Source organism: Syzygium oleosum, unplaced genomic scaffold (assembly GCF_021117445.2).
Source record: "Syzygium oleosum isolate NSW1041296 unplaced genomic scaffold, Sole_v2.1 Sole_v2.19, whole genome shotgun sequence".
Classification (NCBI taxonomy): domain Eukaryota; kingdom Viridiplantae; phylum Streptophyta; class Magnoliopsida; order Myrtales; family Myrtaceae; genus Syzygium; species Syzygium oleosum.
This window is the reverse complement of record NW_026607503.1, coordinates 497,246-513,913: the sequence shown is the minus strand read 5'-3', so window position 1 is coordinate 513,913 and position 16,668 is coordinate 497,246. Positions and strand designations below refer to the sequence as shown.

At 45.6% G+C, this 16,668-nt stretch overlaps 2 protein-coding genes across 2 annotated transcripts; one reads left to right on the top strand and one right to left on the bottom strand.

Moving 5' to 3' along the window:
* Positions 1-4,411: 4,411 nt before the first annotated feature.
* Positions 4,412-6,338, bottom strand: LOC115670553 (uncharacterized). The gene has a single exon (XM_056320053.1). The coding sequence runs from the start codon at positions 5,506-5,508 to the stop codon at positions 4,540-4,542; it is 969 nt and encodes a 322-aa protein (XP_056176028.1). The 5' UTR covers positions 5,509-6,338; the 3' UTR covers positions 4,412-4,539.
* Positions 6,339-14,189: 7,851 nt separating this feature from the next.
* On the top strand, positions 14,190-15,250 carry LOC115663593 (osmotin-like protein). The gene has a single exon (XM_030585582.2). The coding sequence runs from the start codon at positions 14,229-14,231 to the stop codon at positions 14,994-14,996; it is 768 nt and encodes a 255-aa protein (XP_030441442.2). The 5' UTR covers positions 14,190-14,228; the 3' UTR covers positions 14,997-15,250.
* The last annotated feature ends 1,418 nt before the right edge of the window (positions 15,251-16,668 follow it).

The following is a 16,668-nucleotide window of genomic DNA, read 5'->3' as shown; positions in this document are numbered from 1 at the left end:
TGAATTGGCAAAATTAAAAGGTTTAGGACTGAATTGGCCGCCGTATAATAGGTTTAGGACTGATTTGACAATTTTCCCAGCATCTCACACCTGTCTACTTTCAACTCTCAATTATAAAAGAAAGAGATCATATTTGGATAGCAAATATTCAAGGATAAGGACACTAGAAGTGCCATAACTTTCGTACGGCGCTCATTTGAGTGTCATAACTCTTTTTTCGCTCACTTAAGTGCCACTTCTAGAAAAAAAAAAAAAAAAAGATCATTTGAGTGCTACTTCCGGCGAAAATAGGTCATTTGAGTACTATTTCCGGCAAACCATCCTATGTGGATTTTTTTATTAATTTCTCATCCGACGTGGATTTTTTAAATGTTTTTTTATTTTTATTTTTATTTTTATTTCCTTTTTTTTTTCAATGCCGGCGAGGGTCACCGGCGACCTTCGCCGGCTGCGAAGGCCTCATCCAGATTGGGCGATGGCCGCCTTACCCTTGGCCGCGAAGGCCGTCGCCAGATCTGGCGAGAGCTTCGCCGCCTCGCTCGCGGCCGCAAAGGCCCTTGGCGGGGCAATCGCGGCCTCGCCAGTCGCAGGGGAGTCGGCGAAGGCTCTCGCCAGATCTGGCGAGGCCACCTCGCTCGCGACCGCCTAGATCTGGCGACGGCCTTCGCGGCCAAGGGCAAGGCGGCACTCACCCAATCTAGGCGAGGCCTTCGCAGACAGTGAGGGTCGCCGGTGACCCTCGCCGGCATTGAAAAAAATTTGCAAAGCAAGAGAAAAAATAAAAATAAAAAATTCAAAAATTCAAAAAAAATGTTAAAATATTGTCAACGTCAGCTCCGGCGAAACCACGTCGTATTTTCCGGTTGCCAAATGGCCGATGGCACTCAAGTGATCACTTTTTGCCGAAGAGGCACTTAAGTGAGCCAAAAAAAGTTATGACACTCAAGTGAGCACCGTACAAAAGTTATGGCATTCCTAGTGTCTTTATTCCCAAATATTCATGTTAAAAATCATATTCATTGGCCCAAACTCAAATTACAAATAATACACAAACCGAAACTATAAAAGTCATTTGGCGGCTCGAGAGCGTTGATCCTATGACCTCCGCCAGGGCAGGATTCAGTCGGCTCCGTCTTTCTGTCTTCTATATTATCTGATAAGTCTTTCAACTTTGAGAATTTCTAGAGACGCCTCTTCGAGAATTTCCGAGGGTTTTTGTCTTTCATGTGGAGATTGATAGGAAGTAGCCGGTATGTCCGCGGAACTCGAGGTACCGAGCTCCAAGGACTTCTACGCCGATACAACCAGGCGACACCACCAGAAGTATGGCCAACGGGATCTGGCAGCGCTTCTTGAGATCATCCTACTGATCACAAATATCAGACATTGATCAATACAGTGCTCGCGAGACCCCATGCATTCCTGTCGATGGGGAAGTACGATGCACGCCCCATCAGTGAACACATTCATTGCGCTCCCGAAATTCCGAACGGAGGAGAGGCCCCCAAAAAAGAGAGAGAGAGAGAGAGAGAGAAGGGTGGGTGGCAGATCTGAAAATAAATGGAATTGATGATGATGATGGGTCGGCCATTTTCGAGTTTTAAATGTTGATGGGGGCCGCACCCTCACATGGAAACATGTTTGCTCTGGTGTCGTCTCCCTCACTATTAATAACAACGTTTACGTCTCGGAGTATCTAGCTTCTTCAACCCATATTCAAATGATGTCCATACAAGAAAAATAAAGCAAAAAACCAAAGAGTTCGATTTCGAAAGATCGCTTTACCCCCCCATTTCTAAAAAACAGTTGGTAGCATGTCGTCGTGTCGTACGTCCTTTTATAATCAATGGGGAGTTTTGGTTTTTTTTGGCCCCCCTTATCTTTTTCTTTAATGTGAACCGAAAACCAACGAGACAATACGAAGGTGCGGATCGAAAGTTTTGGATGGACGACACGAGCACGAAATGATTCCGCGATTGGCGTTTCGGGCGGTCCACAAAATGCCACGTGGTTCAACATTTCCGTAGAGGGGAAAAGCCACGGAAAACCTCCAAACTATGCCCAACCGTGCTACATTTACCTTAAATTTCTTTCTGAGATATCAAAAACGCCAAACTATCTAACCGTGACGTATTTATCCTAAACTTTTTCTTGTGACATAAAAGCCCCCCAAACTTACACCTACGTGACACATTTACCCTCCCTCCGTCAATGTTCCATTAATGATTTTTCAGCCAAAACAACGTCGTTTTTATTTCACTTAAGACATATGGGCGCTATGCCAACACTGTTTGCTCTCTGGCGTCCGTGTAACTAGATTTTTAATTGTTATCATTGGCAGAACTTTGACGGAAGATAAATACGTCACACAGGTACGAGTTTGAGATTTTTGGCGCCATAAAAAAAAATCTAGAATTAATAGAAAAAAAAAAAACAGAGGATGACATTTTTCCACCCACTCACTTGCATTTATCATTAATCAATCTCTCAAGGCTTTTTCTATACTTCGGAAAGGCACCATCTTTTCTTAATGGGCGCTGGTGGTGGTGTGACTTTCACTGCTTCAAAATCTCTTTTTTTTTTCTCTTTTCTAAAAGATTGTCCATCTCGGAAAAACAAAGAAGAAAAGAAAAGGAAAAGGTGGTGGTTTTGCAAAGGGAATTGATAAAACTTCGAGAGTAGGGAGAGGGAGGGAGGTTTGTGTGTGTGTGTGTGTGCGTGGTGGGGGCAAAAAACTTTCGGCCCGATCGCGTGAACAACAACGACGACGTTTTCTTGTTGTTTAGGTAAATGCCCCGATGGACTCTCTCCCTTGTTTTTTTCTCCCAAGGCCTGTCCAACACTTGTTCCTTTGGAATCGACCTCTCCCCCAACCCCTTTACTTTTCAAATTTCGTGAAAAAACCAGTCTCCCCCCGTTCTATGTGCTGCTCGACATTTCGTCCCCTCGGACCTTTGTTCGCGCGATCCCTTCGTTTTTCTTCCGGCGACTTTTCTCGTGTGATTCATTCGTTGGACGAGTCGATCGCTTGAGTCATTAAAAAGGGTTTTGCTCGAACGAGACGACCGGGGCTAATCCCTTCGTCCCCGAGGCTCGAATTCGAGTCATGGCACTCCCGCGTCCTTCTTTAAGAAGGGTTCGGTTTCTTCGGGGTTTGCCTTTTCTAGAATGAGTTGGGCAAAGACCGCCACTACCATCTCCCTCTGTCTCTCTCTCTCTCTCTCTGGTGTATCGACTCCTAAATTCGTGCCGAGGAAACGGAAAAAAAAGTCTTTACCCTCGATTGACTTGAGCACAAAGAGATGACTTTGCGGTGGCGTGGGAGTAGGAATTTCTCTTGCTTTCCCACCTTTTTCAAACGGGGGGCGGATCAATCTAAACGACCAAGAGGACAACAATTAGCTGGACACCATAATGCGTTTCGACGCGTGACTCGAGAAGACCTTCCTCCCCCCATCTCATCTTTTGTTTTTGGCACGAAGTAGGTATTATGGAACCATCACGTCTTTTTTCTTATTCATATGCTTATATGCTCCTCACAACATGCATACGAACTGAGCGAAAATAAAAGGAAAAAAAATTGCAGACGATAATGATGACGACGATGACGAGGAGCCAACCGTTTCTGTTTTTCTTTCTCTGGGGTCTGCCTGGTGCAGCCCCACACCGTCCTCCACCTCCATGAAGATGGAGATAATGACTTGTCTTGTGACCAGGGAAAAGAAAAGGGGGGAACACAAAAAAAAAACAGAGAAGACGAACAAGGTAGAAGACTTCGTCTGCACGACTAAAGCTGTTCATGGCACCATGTTTTGTTCCTTCGCTTTAAGCATATGTACCCAAGAATCAGATTTCTTGAGAAAGCGAGGGAGAGAATGAATCAGAAAGTAGAAGAAAAGTGATTCGAACGCTCTTAAAGTAAAAGGATTTTACAGTGTTTTTTCTTCTGGTATCAGCTTGAAGCCAGCCAAAGGAGAATCTTTTCCTTTCCGACTGAGCATTTTCACACACCCACTTGGCAAAAAAACTAGAGAAAACTATGTGATCTTGTGATTGCTGAGAAGGCTCCAGCGGCAGCCCATATATGCTGGTCTTCCTTTCTCTTTCGCTTTTCTTCTTTCCTTTTTTTTCCCTTGTTCAATGTTTGCCTGTTTTGTGTCCAAAGGCTCCTGGACATTTGAATGATTTAGATGCTGAAAAATTCAGCTGGGAGGGTCGCCACGCCACTCGAGCTTGACGTGACCTTACCATGATTTTTCTCATTTCAATGAGCTCGCATTAAATGCTCAAGGCAAACTCTCATGCATCTTCTGGTGCGCTTCATGACTCATAACGACCAAGAATGTCCTAGACACTACTTATCACTTATCAGGCCTTTTACCCAAATCCCCACATAACAGAAACAGCTAGCTCGGATGGAATCAAGTGCCCTTTTGGATTAAAATAGAATCGACACGATAAGCAATCACATCCCAAGAAAAAAAAAAATTTCAAAAAGAAAGAATGAACAAGGGCCCATTAAGGCAGAGTTCATGGAGATCAATGAACAATGGAGTTCTTGTCTAGGGGTCTGATTGCTGTTGGAGAAGATGCCAGCGGGAGTACCTGGGAAGTGCTTGAAGGAAAATGCGGCATCGCATTCCAAAGAACCTCCCTTTTCTCTCCATTCTTGCCCACGATGATCCTCACAAGAGGCCCTTCTTTGTTGTCTCCATCACCACCGCAGGGCTTTGCAAAGCCACATTCTTGACCCCCTGCTCTTCTAGCAGCCTCCTCTCTGAGCCTCCTGCACAGTTTCTCCTCTGCATCCCTGAGGAACTTGAACTTCGGCGGCGGCGACTCCGGAGGCCGAGCCCACTCGGTCTCTGCCGAGGACTCGAACAGGGGGTTGTTGAACCCATTGCTGCTGTAACTCTCAAGGGGGTTGAGGGCCGATGATGACTTGATTGGAGGTGAGGCCAGAGGAGTGAGGAACTGGGTCTGGTCGAGGGCCAAGATTATGTCACTCAAGCTCGTGGTCCTTGAGCCTTTCCTGCTCTTATCACCCCTTGACCTCCCATCCTCAGACTCCAAGTCCTCCCTAGTCTCTTCCTTGATTGTGAAGAGGAACCTCGGCGGGCCATGGAGGTTGTGGAGCCTCATGAGCTCCGAGTCCACACTCTCTTGATCCCCAAGGCTCTTCGACAGCAAGTCCTTGCTGTTTCCAACTTCTAGGTCTGACATTTCGTGCCCATTCGCACCTAAATCTTTCCCATTGGCTGGATTTGCGCTGCTGTTTTTGGCGTTGGCGGAGTGCTGAAACGAAGAGGGCCTTTTCCAGCAGATGAGTTGGAGCAATTCTTTTGCGTATTTGGTGTAGTCTTCTTCTTCTGGGACGTCTGCAATACTACTCGAGGCTATTCTTCTTCTCTTCCACCACAGCACATAGTACACTTCCGCTACAAAAGCCAAGAAGAGGCAACCGAAGATTATGCTCAGCGCAAGCCCCAGATGATTGAAAGTTGCCATCTTTCTCACTCCAATTTCACATTCCCAACCAACTGAAAAGTTTGCTCAGATAATTCAAACTTGTCAACTCCAATTATGACCTTCCTAGCGAGTACTGAGAACACCCAAACGGTAAAAACTTCGCTTTGAGCAGAAACGCAGAGCAGAAGCAAACAATCAACTCCGAAACTTGCCCCCAGAATTCAACCACGGAGTCGAGACTTCCCCAAAAGAGAAAACAGGAAAGACCCCACTTGCTATCTACTCTCGGAAAAGCCACAAAGCGCGAAGCAACCTCCCGGAATAAGCCAGAGCTCGGCAACTTCTCGCTCACGGCTCACAAGATCCAAACTCGGGGGTTATCTTGCAAGCTTCAGAGTGGAGAAACAGGGCTGCTGCAGGACAAAAAAACACTTACCCACCAGCCCAAATTCTCAACCGCTTCAAGCCAGAGACGGGTCGAGATGGAGACGAAGCATCACTACAGCCCCCCTCCGAGCTCAAAACCAGACAAGAACGCACGGACGGACCTCAAATTTTGCCGGAAAAAAACGAGAGAGGCGAAAGGAGAATTGCCTGTTTATATAGGATGGGACGATGGAGGGATGTGTGTGGAAGGTGGGCTGTATGAAGATGCGTGAGGGGGGAGAAGAGTGGTGGAAATCTACAGTTGGAGGAAAAAAGATCAGCTCGCAATCACATGGGGTTCGCTAAAGTTCGTGCATCATTAAAGCCACGGAGAAGGAGAGAGAAGAGAGAAGAGAGGGAGTTCTTGGGAGAAAATCTTCGGAATTGAATGGGATTTGCCTTTAAAATAATCGGTGGTGATTGCATCACCCACGCGGGCGTCCGCGAAAGCAAAAAAGCTTCGATCTTTTTTTGTTCGGGGTGGTGGGGGGGAACGCAAAGCAAAGGCAGCGGAGGAGGGGGAGGAACACAGCTCGACAACGGTCACCTGCGAAGATCTAGCTGGGTCGTACGCGCACGTTTGACGGAACACGACCGCACCGAACTGTACTCCATATTCAAACTAATCGATCTTGCACGACAATTCAAATGCACCTTGATCATATTGTTGTTGTCATTTCGAAAGTAACTCTGTCGTCGATAGAAAGTCCTGCCAAAAAATTTAAGCGCGTGGAATTTTCAGCAGTGCATATGAAATTTAACAAATGGGGGTGGAAACACATTCACGAAAGGGACACTACATGAATATATAAAGCGTTTAGGACCCGTTCCGTTGTCAAGCGATGTAGCACAATACTTCAACAGTTGTATTCCCTAGTCGAACGTGCGATAGGATGCTTTGTTCGTGTTGGGAGGCACAACGGAAACCCGATATCTCGGTCCGGGAAGATCGCTAAGAGAAAGGCCGAGTCTGAATAACGCGGTATATCCTATTGGATGTATCTCCATTCGAAAATTTAAACCGATAAGTTAGGATTGAATTATGATATATTAATCGTTTCACGTTACGCTCCTCTCTCATATGCGAGCCACCTGCTTTAGGCTCGCTCCCTCTTAGTCTAGGTATCCTTCCGCGCCAACATTATCTTAACTCGAGAACATTCACATTGGCTATGTCGAGTTTGGCAAGTACTCGTCACGACAATATCTATCTTCCGGACTTTACCTCAATTGCCTTGGCCCAGCTAAGCTTAGCGGGAAGTTGGGGGACGCCATTTGTCACATTGATTAGAGAGTCGTGTCTAGTATTTTCCTTTTTTGAGATATCCACCAAACACCGGTACATGTTGAGAATGAGTCGCCGATCAAGCATTTGGCTATGATACTAATTCTTGTGCAATAACGCAGAACTCTACGTATCTTAAAATTTATTATCAAACAAGAGAGAACGAAATTACCAAAGACATCAACAAGGAGAGTAAATCGCAAAGAGATCAACTTATGAATTTGAAGAATTGCATAGTCATAATGGCTTGATCGTGCAAGCGTTCCCCAGTCCTAAACTTGCCGAGATTCGATCGCGTACTCTTTCTCGATTTCAAACTCTGAGCACGAAGATTTGCATTTGTTTAGATAAGGATGCACAACATCATTACACAAGTGGGGTTACGCTCCTATTTTACGCATAAAATTTCCATCTCGTGTGTTAATTCCGTGGATTTCCTTGGCGAGAGTACCATGAGAGATTGTGAATGAACACGATGGAGAATCTCTTCGGCGTAATTCCCCGAATTAATAGCGAATTTTCTTACGATCGCTGATCGGCTCTCTCCGCGAAGCAGGTAACAATACTCGAGCTGAATCATGTAAAATCTCTGGCGCCCTTATCGTTCCTCGTAGACTTATCCAGCAATTTTCTTTCTCTCGTATCCGCCATTAAAAATGCAAAAACAAGTCGATTTTCCACATTTTTTCACATCAAATGCGAAAATTATTGCAATCCTCTCTATATTCAATGCAATCAATATTTCGACCAAAAAAGAAAATGCAATCAATACTACTGTTCCAATGCAATTTAAAACCAAAAAAAAAAAGCAAAAACAGAATGCCTTACTGCATTATTATTAATGGAGGCCCAGTGGGCCAGATCGTCAGTTATGGCATTAGCCCGGAAACTGAGGGCCGTTTGATGAGATGATTAAGGGGGGGCCCATTTGGTTCCGGGAAAGCTGGACAGCGGGCCCACTTGAAATCGATGCACCCCTGATCATCTCGCACGGACCCGACTCTGACCCCAGCACGTTATTTCGATTCCTCACCGGAACTTGACCCGGATCCGGATCCAGATCGTTCGTTGGGCCGGCGTCGGAAGTCGAGCTAGGAACATGGACAAGACGGCCATTTATAAGCAGGTTAATTTGGGTCGGGGTCTAGTCGAGTCAAGTCGACTCGATCCAATGCAATTACCGTTCTCGAGCTCAATCCGAATGGGGTGGGTGGAGCTGTTGTTGGAGAAGGTGGTGGTGGTGGAGAGCAGGGGTGAGCATGGTCCAGGTGGATGGTTCCCACCGTGGAACAGGGAACCGTTCACTTAGGACCGGTTCCGAAAAATTGGAACTGGAAATCACCCGTTAGTTCCATGGATCCACTTAGGAATCGGACCGGACCCACAGTCCGGTCCGATCCGATCCGATTTTTCTGGTGTGTCCCCAAGCTTCACATAAATGGAGGTGACCAAGATCGAGAGAGGGAGGCGATAAATGGCCGGCGCAGCCGTGAGTTATTGGGAGTTGGAGTCGAGGCCGTGAGTTGATGGACGATGAGCTTAAGAATCGAGATCATAAATAAGAGATAGAGAGACGACTCAGACAAAATGAGAACGAGACAAACACTCAGTCAATGGATGTTGAGTTTTAGATTAAGGATTTTATTATTTTGATTTTTCTTAAAATGTTTTCTTTCTTTGTTGAAAATTTTCTTTAAAATATATATATTACTGGTCGTGGTGGGTGGGTGGGTATGCGGTTCCACGCCCAGAACCGGATTGGTACTCACCGATTCTAGTAAATTGGAACAAAAAATCGAACCGGTCTCCACAGGAACCGCCGGTTCCAGTCCGGTCCGGTTCCGGGACAGTTCCGAGTTCCTTTGCACACCCCTAGTGGAGAGTAGGAGTGTCAATGGGTCGGGTCGGGTCGGGATTTCATGATACCCTACTCGACTCGAAATTTATAGGGTGTCTCCTCCGCCTCCACTAGCGGCGAAATCTCCAGCTCTGCCACCTACGCCACTGCCATCGCCTCCTCTGCCGATGAGGCACACATACGAGGCCGTTGCTCCCGAAAGCTCGGCAGGTAGGGCAAGCGATGGAGCTAAATTTGCTAAAGTCGGAAAGGCGCCACCATTGCCGCCTCCCCCGCGGCCACCGCCCACGCCGCCGACAGAGTACAAGTATGCGAAGATCAAGTGGAGGAAGAGCAGCGTGGCGAAGGAGATAAAGACAGTTTTGGCTTCGGTGTTGTACAACCAGAGAAAGAGAAAGAAGAAGCGGAAGACCAGAAACGCTACACAACGACGCCGCCCACCAACTGGCACCCCAGATGACCTCCCATTCCGCCGTGCAAACACCTCCACCTTTGCCACCTCTGCCGCCTCCTCCTCCGGCGTCCGTCTTCCACAGCCTGTTCCGAAAGAGCAGCAAAAGCAAGAAAATCCACTCGATACCTTCGCTCCCGCTGCCCTTGCCGCCGTTCCGGGTGCCGGAGCTCAGGTTCGCAGCCAGCGGGGACTTCGTCCGGTCATGCAGCGCCTGCAGCTCTCGGTGCAGCTTGCCGGAGCTGTTGAAACCGGAGGACGCGGACATCCCGTCCTCGCCGGGCCACGAGGCGGCAGCGGCGGCGGACAGCCGAGATCGGAGCCACGTGGTGGGGGGATGATGCCTGGTGGGCCAAGATTGCTAGCGCCGTCGTGGCTTCTCTGAGCTTCGAAGCCATGGCGCCTCTTTGCTCAGGGGATTAAGAACAATGCTTCTGTTGGCTTAGATCTAGGATTTCGTCATGTAAAGAGAAGGGGAAAGAGAGAGGGAGATTTGCGGGTGGTCCCAATGTGTCAATGGGTGGAGCCTAATCTTACCCCAACCCTAATAATACCCACGTCTAAAAGCCTTATCAGAAGAAGACTAAGGCCCAACCCCAAAATACCCTAAAATTTAGGGTCGGATCGGGTCGGCATGGGCTTTTTTGACACCCCTAGTGGAGAGAGTATCTCACTTAGAGAAATTCGTTATTGCTATCGCTATTCGTTGTCGCCGTTACTGCCGCCATCGCGGTCATCTCTCAAGGGCAATGGCCTCGATGACCTTCCACAGTCTTCAGCAATCGTCCTCGATCTCTCTGCAATTCACACGCGATATTTCATTTCAGTTTTCGGAATCGACTTTTCCGGTGAAAATCACGATAATCCTTAGGAACTCAAAAGCGGTTATTAGAGGCCAATCCAGCTCTTATCTTCTTTTTTTATGTTTTTCATAATAGGACGATGGTTTTTTTGGGCGGGGAACACTGCGTAAGTAATAATCTCATGCTAATACGACCAGATCATCAGCTACAATGTCATGAATGAATTTCTTATATAATATAAAGATAATTACATTAAAAGTCTTAAAAGTTGCTGTAAAAGTACATTCGAGTCCTAAAAGTGCAATCAAGTATTGAAACTTATCAAATCGGTGCAGTCAAATACCTTCGCTAACTCCGTATAATTAACTAACCGAAAATGATGTGACATTTTTTATTGTTTTTCAAAGAGAGATGTGCTGATGTTGCTGCCACGTCAGCCATTTTAGAAAAAAAAACTAAAAGGAAATAGACTTGAGAAAAGGGGGGAAATGGGTTGATATTGAATCTGTCCGCAGGTGAGGAACAGATGTGGGTTCGAACAGCGTCGGATTATGTCCCCAGCAAGCTGGTAGCAGAAACAACAAGACCAAGTGAACGGCACCAACAGCGCAAGCTTGAGGTCGTCTCGCATGGTCCGGCGGCTCGCTCGGGCGGCATCAATCTTAGATGCCGGCAATAGATTTGAGCTCGAACTAGACGGAACTAATAGAGGCAATGGATTAAAGAGTTAACAAGTTCTCGGACTTAATTGCACTAATCGAAAATTTTGGGAACCATTGCACCCTTGCAATAAGTTTTCTGAATTACCGGCGCACTCACGATCTCTCCACTGGAATGCACCGCTTGTTGTGAATGTGAAATATGGTATTCATGGCTTATGAAGTGGTTATAATGGGTGTCTTTAATTTGGCGATGCAATTTAAATTTCATCTAAATTATATTAATCTAACTTATATGTTAATTTAATTTAGGGTCGTTCTTCTATATTATCAAAAGTCAAAAGTAACCTTTTCACCTTCTCCGTAGAGAGATGCTAGCTAGCACGCGCCTCCATTATTTCAAAGCCCATACGATTGTAATCCAACATATTTAATAAGATACCAACTAACTATAGAAGTAAATATTATCCTATCACGAAAACAAAAGGCCATTTAGTGTGTTAGAAATTTTGTAGGGGTGAGCATGATCTGGATGGGCAATTCCCACCCTAGAACCGGGAACTGCCTATTAAGGACCGGTTTCGAAAAATTGAAATTGAGAACTGTCCGTTGGTTCCATGGATCCACTCGGGAACCGGGCCGTCGGTCCAATTCAGTTCCCGAGTGAATCTATGGAACTGGTCCCCAATCCCCATAAAAATTGCATTCATCAATTAATATCATGATGATTCTAGTTTTTATGTGGGTATTTTTTTTTTTTGCAAGGGAAAAGATAAGAATAATAAAGAAATCTAAACACGAAATGATACCATGATTTTAACATGAATGCTTTCTTTTGGATATTTGATTCCATCTCTTGCTTATTATTTCACACGAAATGATATCGTGATATTTGGATGCATGCTTCCGTTTTATATATATTGGATGGGCAATTTCACGCCTGGAATCGGATCAGTACTCATTGAAAACCGAACCGATCCTAATGGAAACGCCGGTTCTTAGCCAGCTTAGTCCGATTCCCGATTCCTTCGTTGGAGCACGGTTTTTAACAAAATCCACATTTCTAAAAGCGGGGAAGCCGACACGACCTCGTGGTGGGTTGAAGCTTTATCTTATTGCGCCAACTAGTTTGTCGACCTCACATCGGGACTGATGCATGCTGATCCATGCAGCTCGAGACGTCGTCGTTTCCACGCCACTTCTCAAATGGGAATCGAGAACGTAGGCTGGAATTCGGAGGATCCATGTGCTGAGCTGGCCTCCATTTCCCCAATGCCAATAGATTCTGAATTTTCAAAATCGGGTCAGTGGGTTGCCTACTCTTGCTTTCTTTTCAATGAAACGTTGATCACAAAAATCGGAGAAATAATCCCCGATCAGTTATAAATTTATTATATAGATATTAATTCAGTCATAAATTATTCAATTTTGCTAATTTAGTTCCAAATTTTTAAGTGAATTTCCTATATAGTCATTCTAACCAATATCTTTTTGGAAATGGATGACGTGACGGTGCAGTCATCGCCGATCGTATTACATGGCACATCGCTAAGTCAGCGATTTCCGACGAAGATTCACCCAAAAAGGCTACATTGAAATTTTCGATCAAAGGTATGGAAGTAAATTATGTAAAATTGAAAAGCTTATGACTGAATTACTATCCGCACAATAAATTTAAGATTAATTGGACAATTTTTCCCTAACAAAAATCACAATGTGCATTGTTCAAAATGCTTTTGAATTGAATGCACGATCGTCTATTCCTATAAATTTAGATCATTAAATAAATTAGACATATGGTCACTTTGTTTCGATGTGTACATTTGGTTTCTATATTTTGTTTTCTTCTTGGGGCATCTTTAAATTATTGAAAAGTTTATATCTAATTTGATATCCGCACAATAGATTTGTGATTGATTGGATAATTTCCCCCTAAGAAATGATTAAGTGACAGTCCTTAATTTAATATGAAATTAACACAATGTTCTGGACCACAAAAAAATAAAAAATAAATAATTATAAGTTATTGTGGGATCTATTTTTTTAAGAATTTGTAACTCACAATATGTTGTTAATCTCACAATTGTCCAAAAATTATTATGCTAGCAAAATTCTTCCCTCATTATCCAGCGGTGCCAAAAATACCCGAACCGACTCGAAAATTTTGGATCTTTTTTAAGTCGGGTCTCTTTCTGATTCGGATAATATGTATAAAAAAATTGCATCATAATAATTTTGGATTACACAGGTCGGGTCGGGTCAGGTACTTGACTCAAATCGAAAAACATTAAAGAATACACCCACTCACTCCTCGAAAATGTGAATCCCTAAAAAAAAATGTCATTTGCACCTCGATCACCAAGAACACTAGTGTCGACTCCACTCCTCGTCTGTAGCTCGATCACAATCTCGGTCTCCCACTTTGTTTTGGCCGCTACTCCTTCGGCCCTCGTACGACGTCGTCACCCCTCTATGTCTTCCATCCCTCGTCCCCATCTGTAACGACCTTGAATGTGTCTCTTTACCTAGCTACTTGAACCCACTAGGCACGACGTGAGCAAAGCCTTCCCTCCTCAACAAGGACAAGAGACTACGATAACAAGTCAAGATATATGGGCTCGCCTCTGATGGAGCTTGACTCGATCCTATGTCGAGGTCCCGGAAAATCCCTGATCTTAGGTCGAAAGGGGAAGAGGATAGAAATGGAGGCGCGGCCGGGTGGATCTAGGCGGGCTGCGGGGTCGCCAGTAACATTGTGGTCGAGGGACAATGGCTATGTCTCAACTTAGAGCATGGCAGAGGATAGAGAGGAAGGGAGAAAGGAGAAAAGGGGATAGTTACAGAGAGTGAGTTATGTGAGAAAAAAAATTAACTCGATCTGAATCATACCGACCTGAGCTGTATTTTCGATTTGAGTTCCACGCAGTTCAAGACACTATAAACACACGACAATCATGCTGGGGTCGGTTCGGATATCGATGGAAACTCGATACAATCTGAACCTGTGACACTCGTAGTATCTATCCGAACGAGTCGAGACAAACATTGTCCGCACGAAGCCAATTGTTTTAGTGGCTTCATAAAAGGGTTCCACCTCTCCAAAAGAAGAAGAGCTTGCTGAGCTGGGGGGCAAACGAGTCATTCCGCCACTCCATTAGGGCCCAAAGAACTCCTTCCACGCCTATAAAATCTCACTCACCCTCTACCCTTCTCCTCTCACACTTGGCCAATTCCCCTCCCTCTCTCCTTCTCTCTCTCTCTCTCTCTCTCGGTGACAATGGCTAGCTCCACTCCCTCGCTCCTCTTCACCACCACCACCACCCTCCTCCTCGTCCTCCTCCTCCGCGCCCCCTGCCTCTCCCAAGCACTCACTCTGACCCTGGTCAACAACTGCCCCTTCACGGTGTGGCCGGCCATCCAGCCCAACGCCGGCCACCCCGTCCTCGAGCGCGGCGGCTTCCCCCTCCCAACCCTCACCCACCGCTCCTTCCCCGCCCCCGACGCCCTCTGGTCCGGCCGCGTCTGGGCCCGCACCCACTGCTCCCACGCCCACGGCGGCCGCTTCTCCTGCGCCACCGGCGACTGCGGCGGCCGCCTCGAGTGCGGGGGCCTCGGCGGCGCCGCCCCCGCCACCCTCGCCCAGTTCACCATCCACCACGGCCACGCCGACTTCTCCTCCTACGGCGTCAGCCTCGTGGACGGCTTCAACGTCCCCATGACGGTGACGCCGCACGAGGGGAAGGGAATGTGCCCCGTCGTGGGCTGCCGGGCCGACCTGCTGGCGACGTGCCCGCCCCAGCTGCAGATGCGGTCCCCGCCGGGGCACGGCCCCGTGGTGGCGTGCAAGAGCGGGTGCGAGGCCTTCCGCACCGACGAGCTGTGCTGCAGGAACCACTACAACAGCAAGGAGACGTGCCGGGCCTCGAGCTACTCGGAATTCTTCAAGCGCGCGTGCCCCGCCACGTTCACGTTCGCGCACGACAGCCCCTCGCTGATGCACGAGTGCTCCTCGCCGCGCGAGCTCAAGGTCATCTTCTGCCACTGACGCCAACGCCGCAAGAGCTCGACGCCAAGTTCAGTCCAGTGCAGTGGAGTTTAAGCTTTAGTCCTAAGTTTCTCGTAATAAACAGATATCTTCCTACTAGGAAAGACCGGCACGAAATGTCTGGTTTCTTTGTGGGTTGAGTCGATCGTTTTGAGTGTGTCGAGCTTGAAGATGATGTGAAGATTTCGATGTGCATTCCCTGTGTAACCTTATCTTCTTCAGGTTTCTAAATGGCATGAGCTCGTTTCTGTAAAGGAAAAGGTGCATTTTTCGGATAACCCATGAATGGATGAGCAGAAGAAAGCGGGCTGCACGCAAATCGATCTTTAAAGTAAAAGGCTTGAAAGTAAAGAAGATCGAGATCGCTTTTTTCGTTTCTTTATGGCGTGGTGGGGAGCGTGATGCGGTGGGCTCGGCAAGGTGATGTCTCGTTTGTTTGTCGCGATGGGACGCAGAATCTCTGTCCATCTGTGTCTGAGGAAAGTTGTCTGACTCGGACAGAAGACTGGTCTCGTCTCGTCTCGTCTTTCTCTCTCTCGAGATTTCTGATCCGGCACGCATTGTCACGTGCAATGCTGACTGTGCACGTAGGCTGTTCGTCTTACGTTATCCGTTGCTAACTCCAATTTTCTAAGAATATATTTTTGGCATCGAGCTTTTTTTTTTTTTGCTAAAGGCGTCGAGCTTTAAAATGCGATAAATGGATAAAACTTTTGTGACAGTACTTAGATACGTCAAAATGGGTTTATGATGCATTTATTAAACCATATTTGATGAGTTAATGTGTTATGTAGGTTAATTATATTAAATGGGTTGTAGATGGGTTTAGAAATGTAAAACTCAAAATAATATGAGTGGCAAATGAGTTCATAACTTACTAAAACCCAATTCACATCTATGGTTCTCTCTCGCCCTCGCTCAAACTTGCACTCGTTCACTCTATGTGCTCACCCTGGTTTGAGAATAAGTTTTCCTATATTTAGTTAAATATGGAAATGTTTTAACAATATTGATTGGGTCGAGTATAGGTTACTATATATGCATTACGTAGACATTGATCAATTTGAATCGAACCATTTTGGATTTGATTCACTCATTTGATGGGTCTACCAGTATCATTTAATGCACGAAATATAAACGTGACTTGTCTTCTCATTTTTTTGGGGCACGTGCATGGTATCGCGGATAAAAATGCTGCCGGCGTGGCTTTCGAAAGAGAGTGATGCAACATCGGCTATAGGAATGACATATCGAGATGATTTAGTTTCGTAACGGTTGTTCTCGACTTATTTTTGGGAAGATTTGGATTCAATATTCTCTTAATGGAATTTACAATATGCAATTTAAAATTCATAACGTATTATTATGTATACTTTGAAATATTTTTCTCTTACCGATAGCCTTGTTCCTAGCTCATTTTTACTATGTGAAAATTTACAATACAATACGATGTTTGTAATTAGATTGAGATTTTAAAAATTGATTTTACTTTCGTTTCCAAAACTTTAAACTTTTATCTCTTGAAGAATTAAGGTTAAATTCCCTTAAACGTTCTAAGTTTCTTTTACTACTTAGAAAACTTTTAAATTTTTCAATCTTTGGAAAAGGATATTTTTATCTAATTTAAGTAAATACTTCAAATGTCCAAAAGTCTATTTTTTAAAATATATAT

What these genes read in the sequence shown, in the direction of transcription:
- LOC115663593 (XM_030585582.2), top strand. Translation starts at nt 14,229, where the DNA reads ATGGCTAGCTCCACTCCCTCGCTCCTCTTCACCACCACCACCACCCTC.
- LOC115670553 (XM_056320053.1), bottom strand. Translation starts at nt 5,508, where the DNA reads ATGGCAACTTTCAATCATCTGGGGCTTGCGCTGAGCATAATCTTCGGT.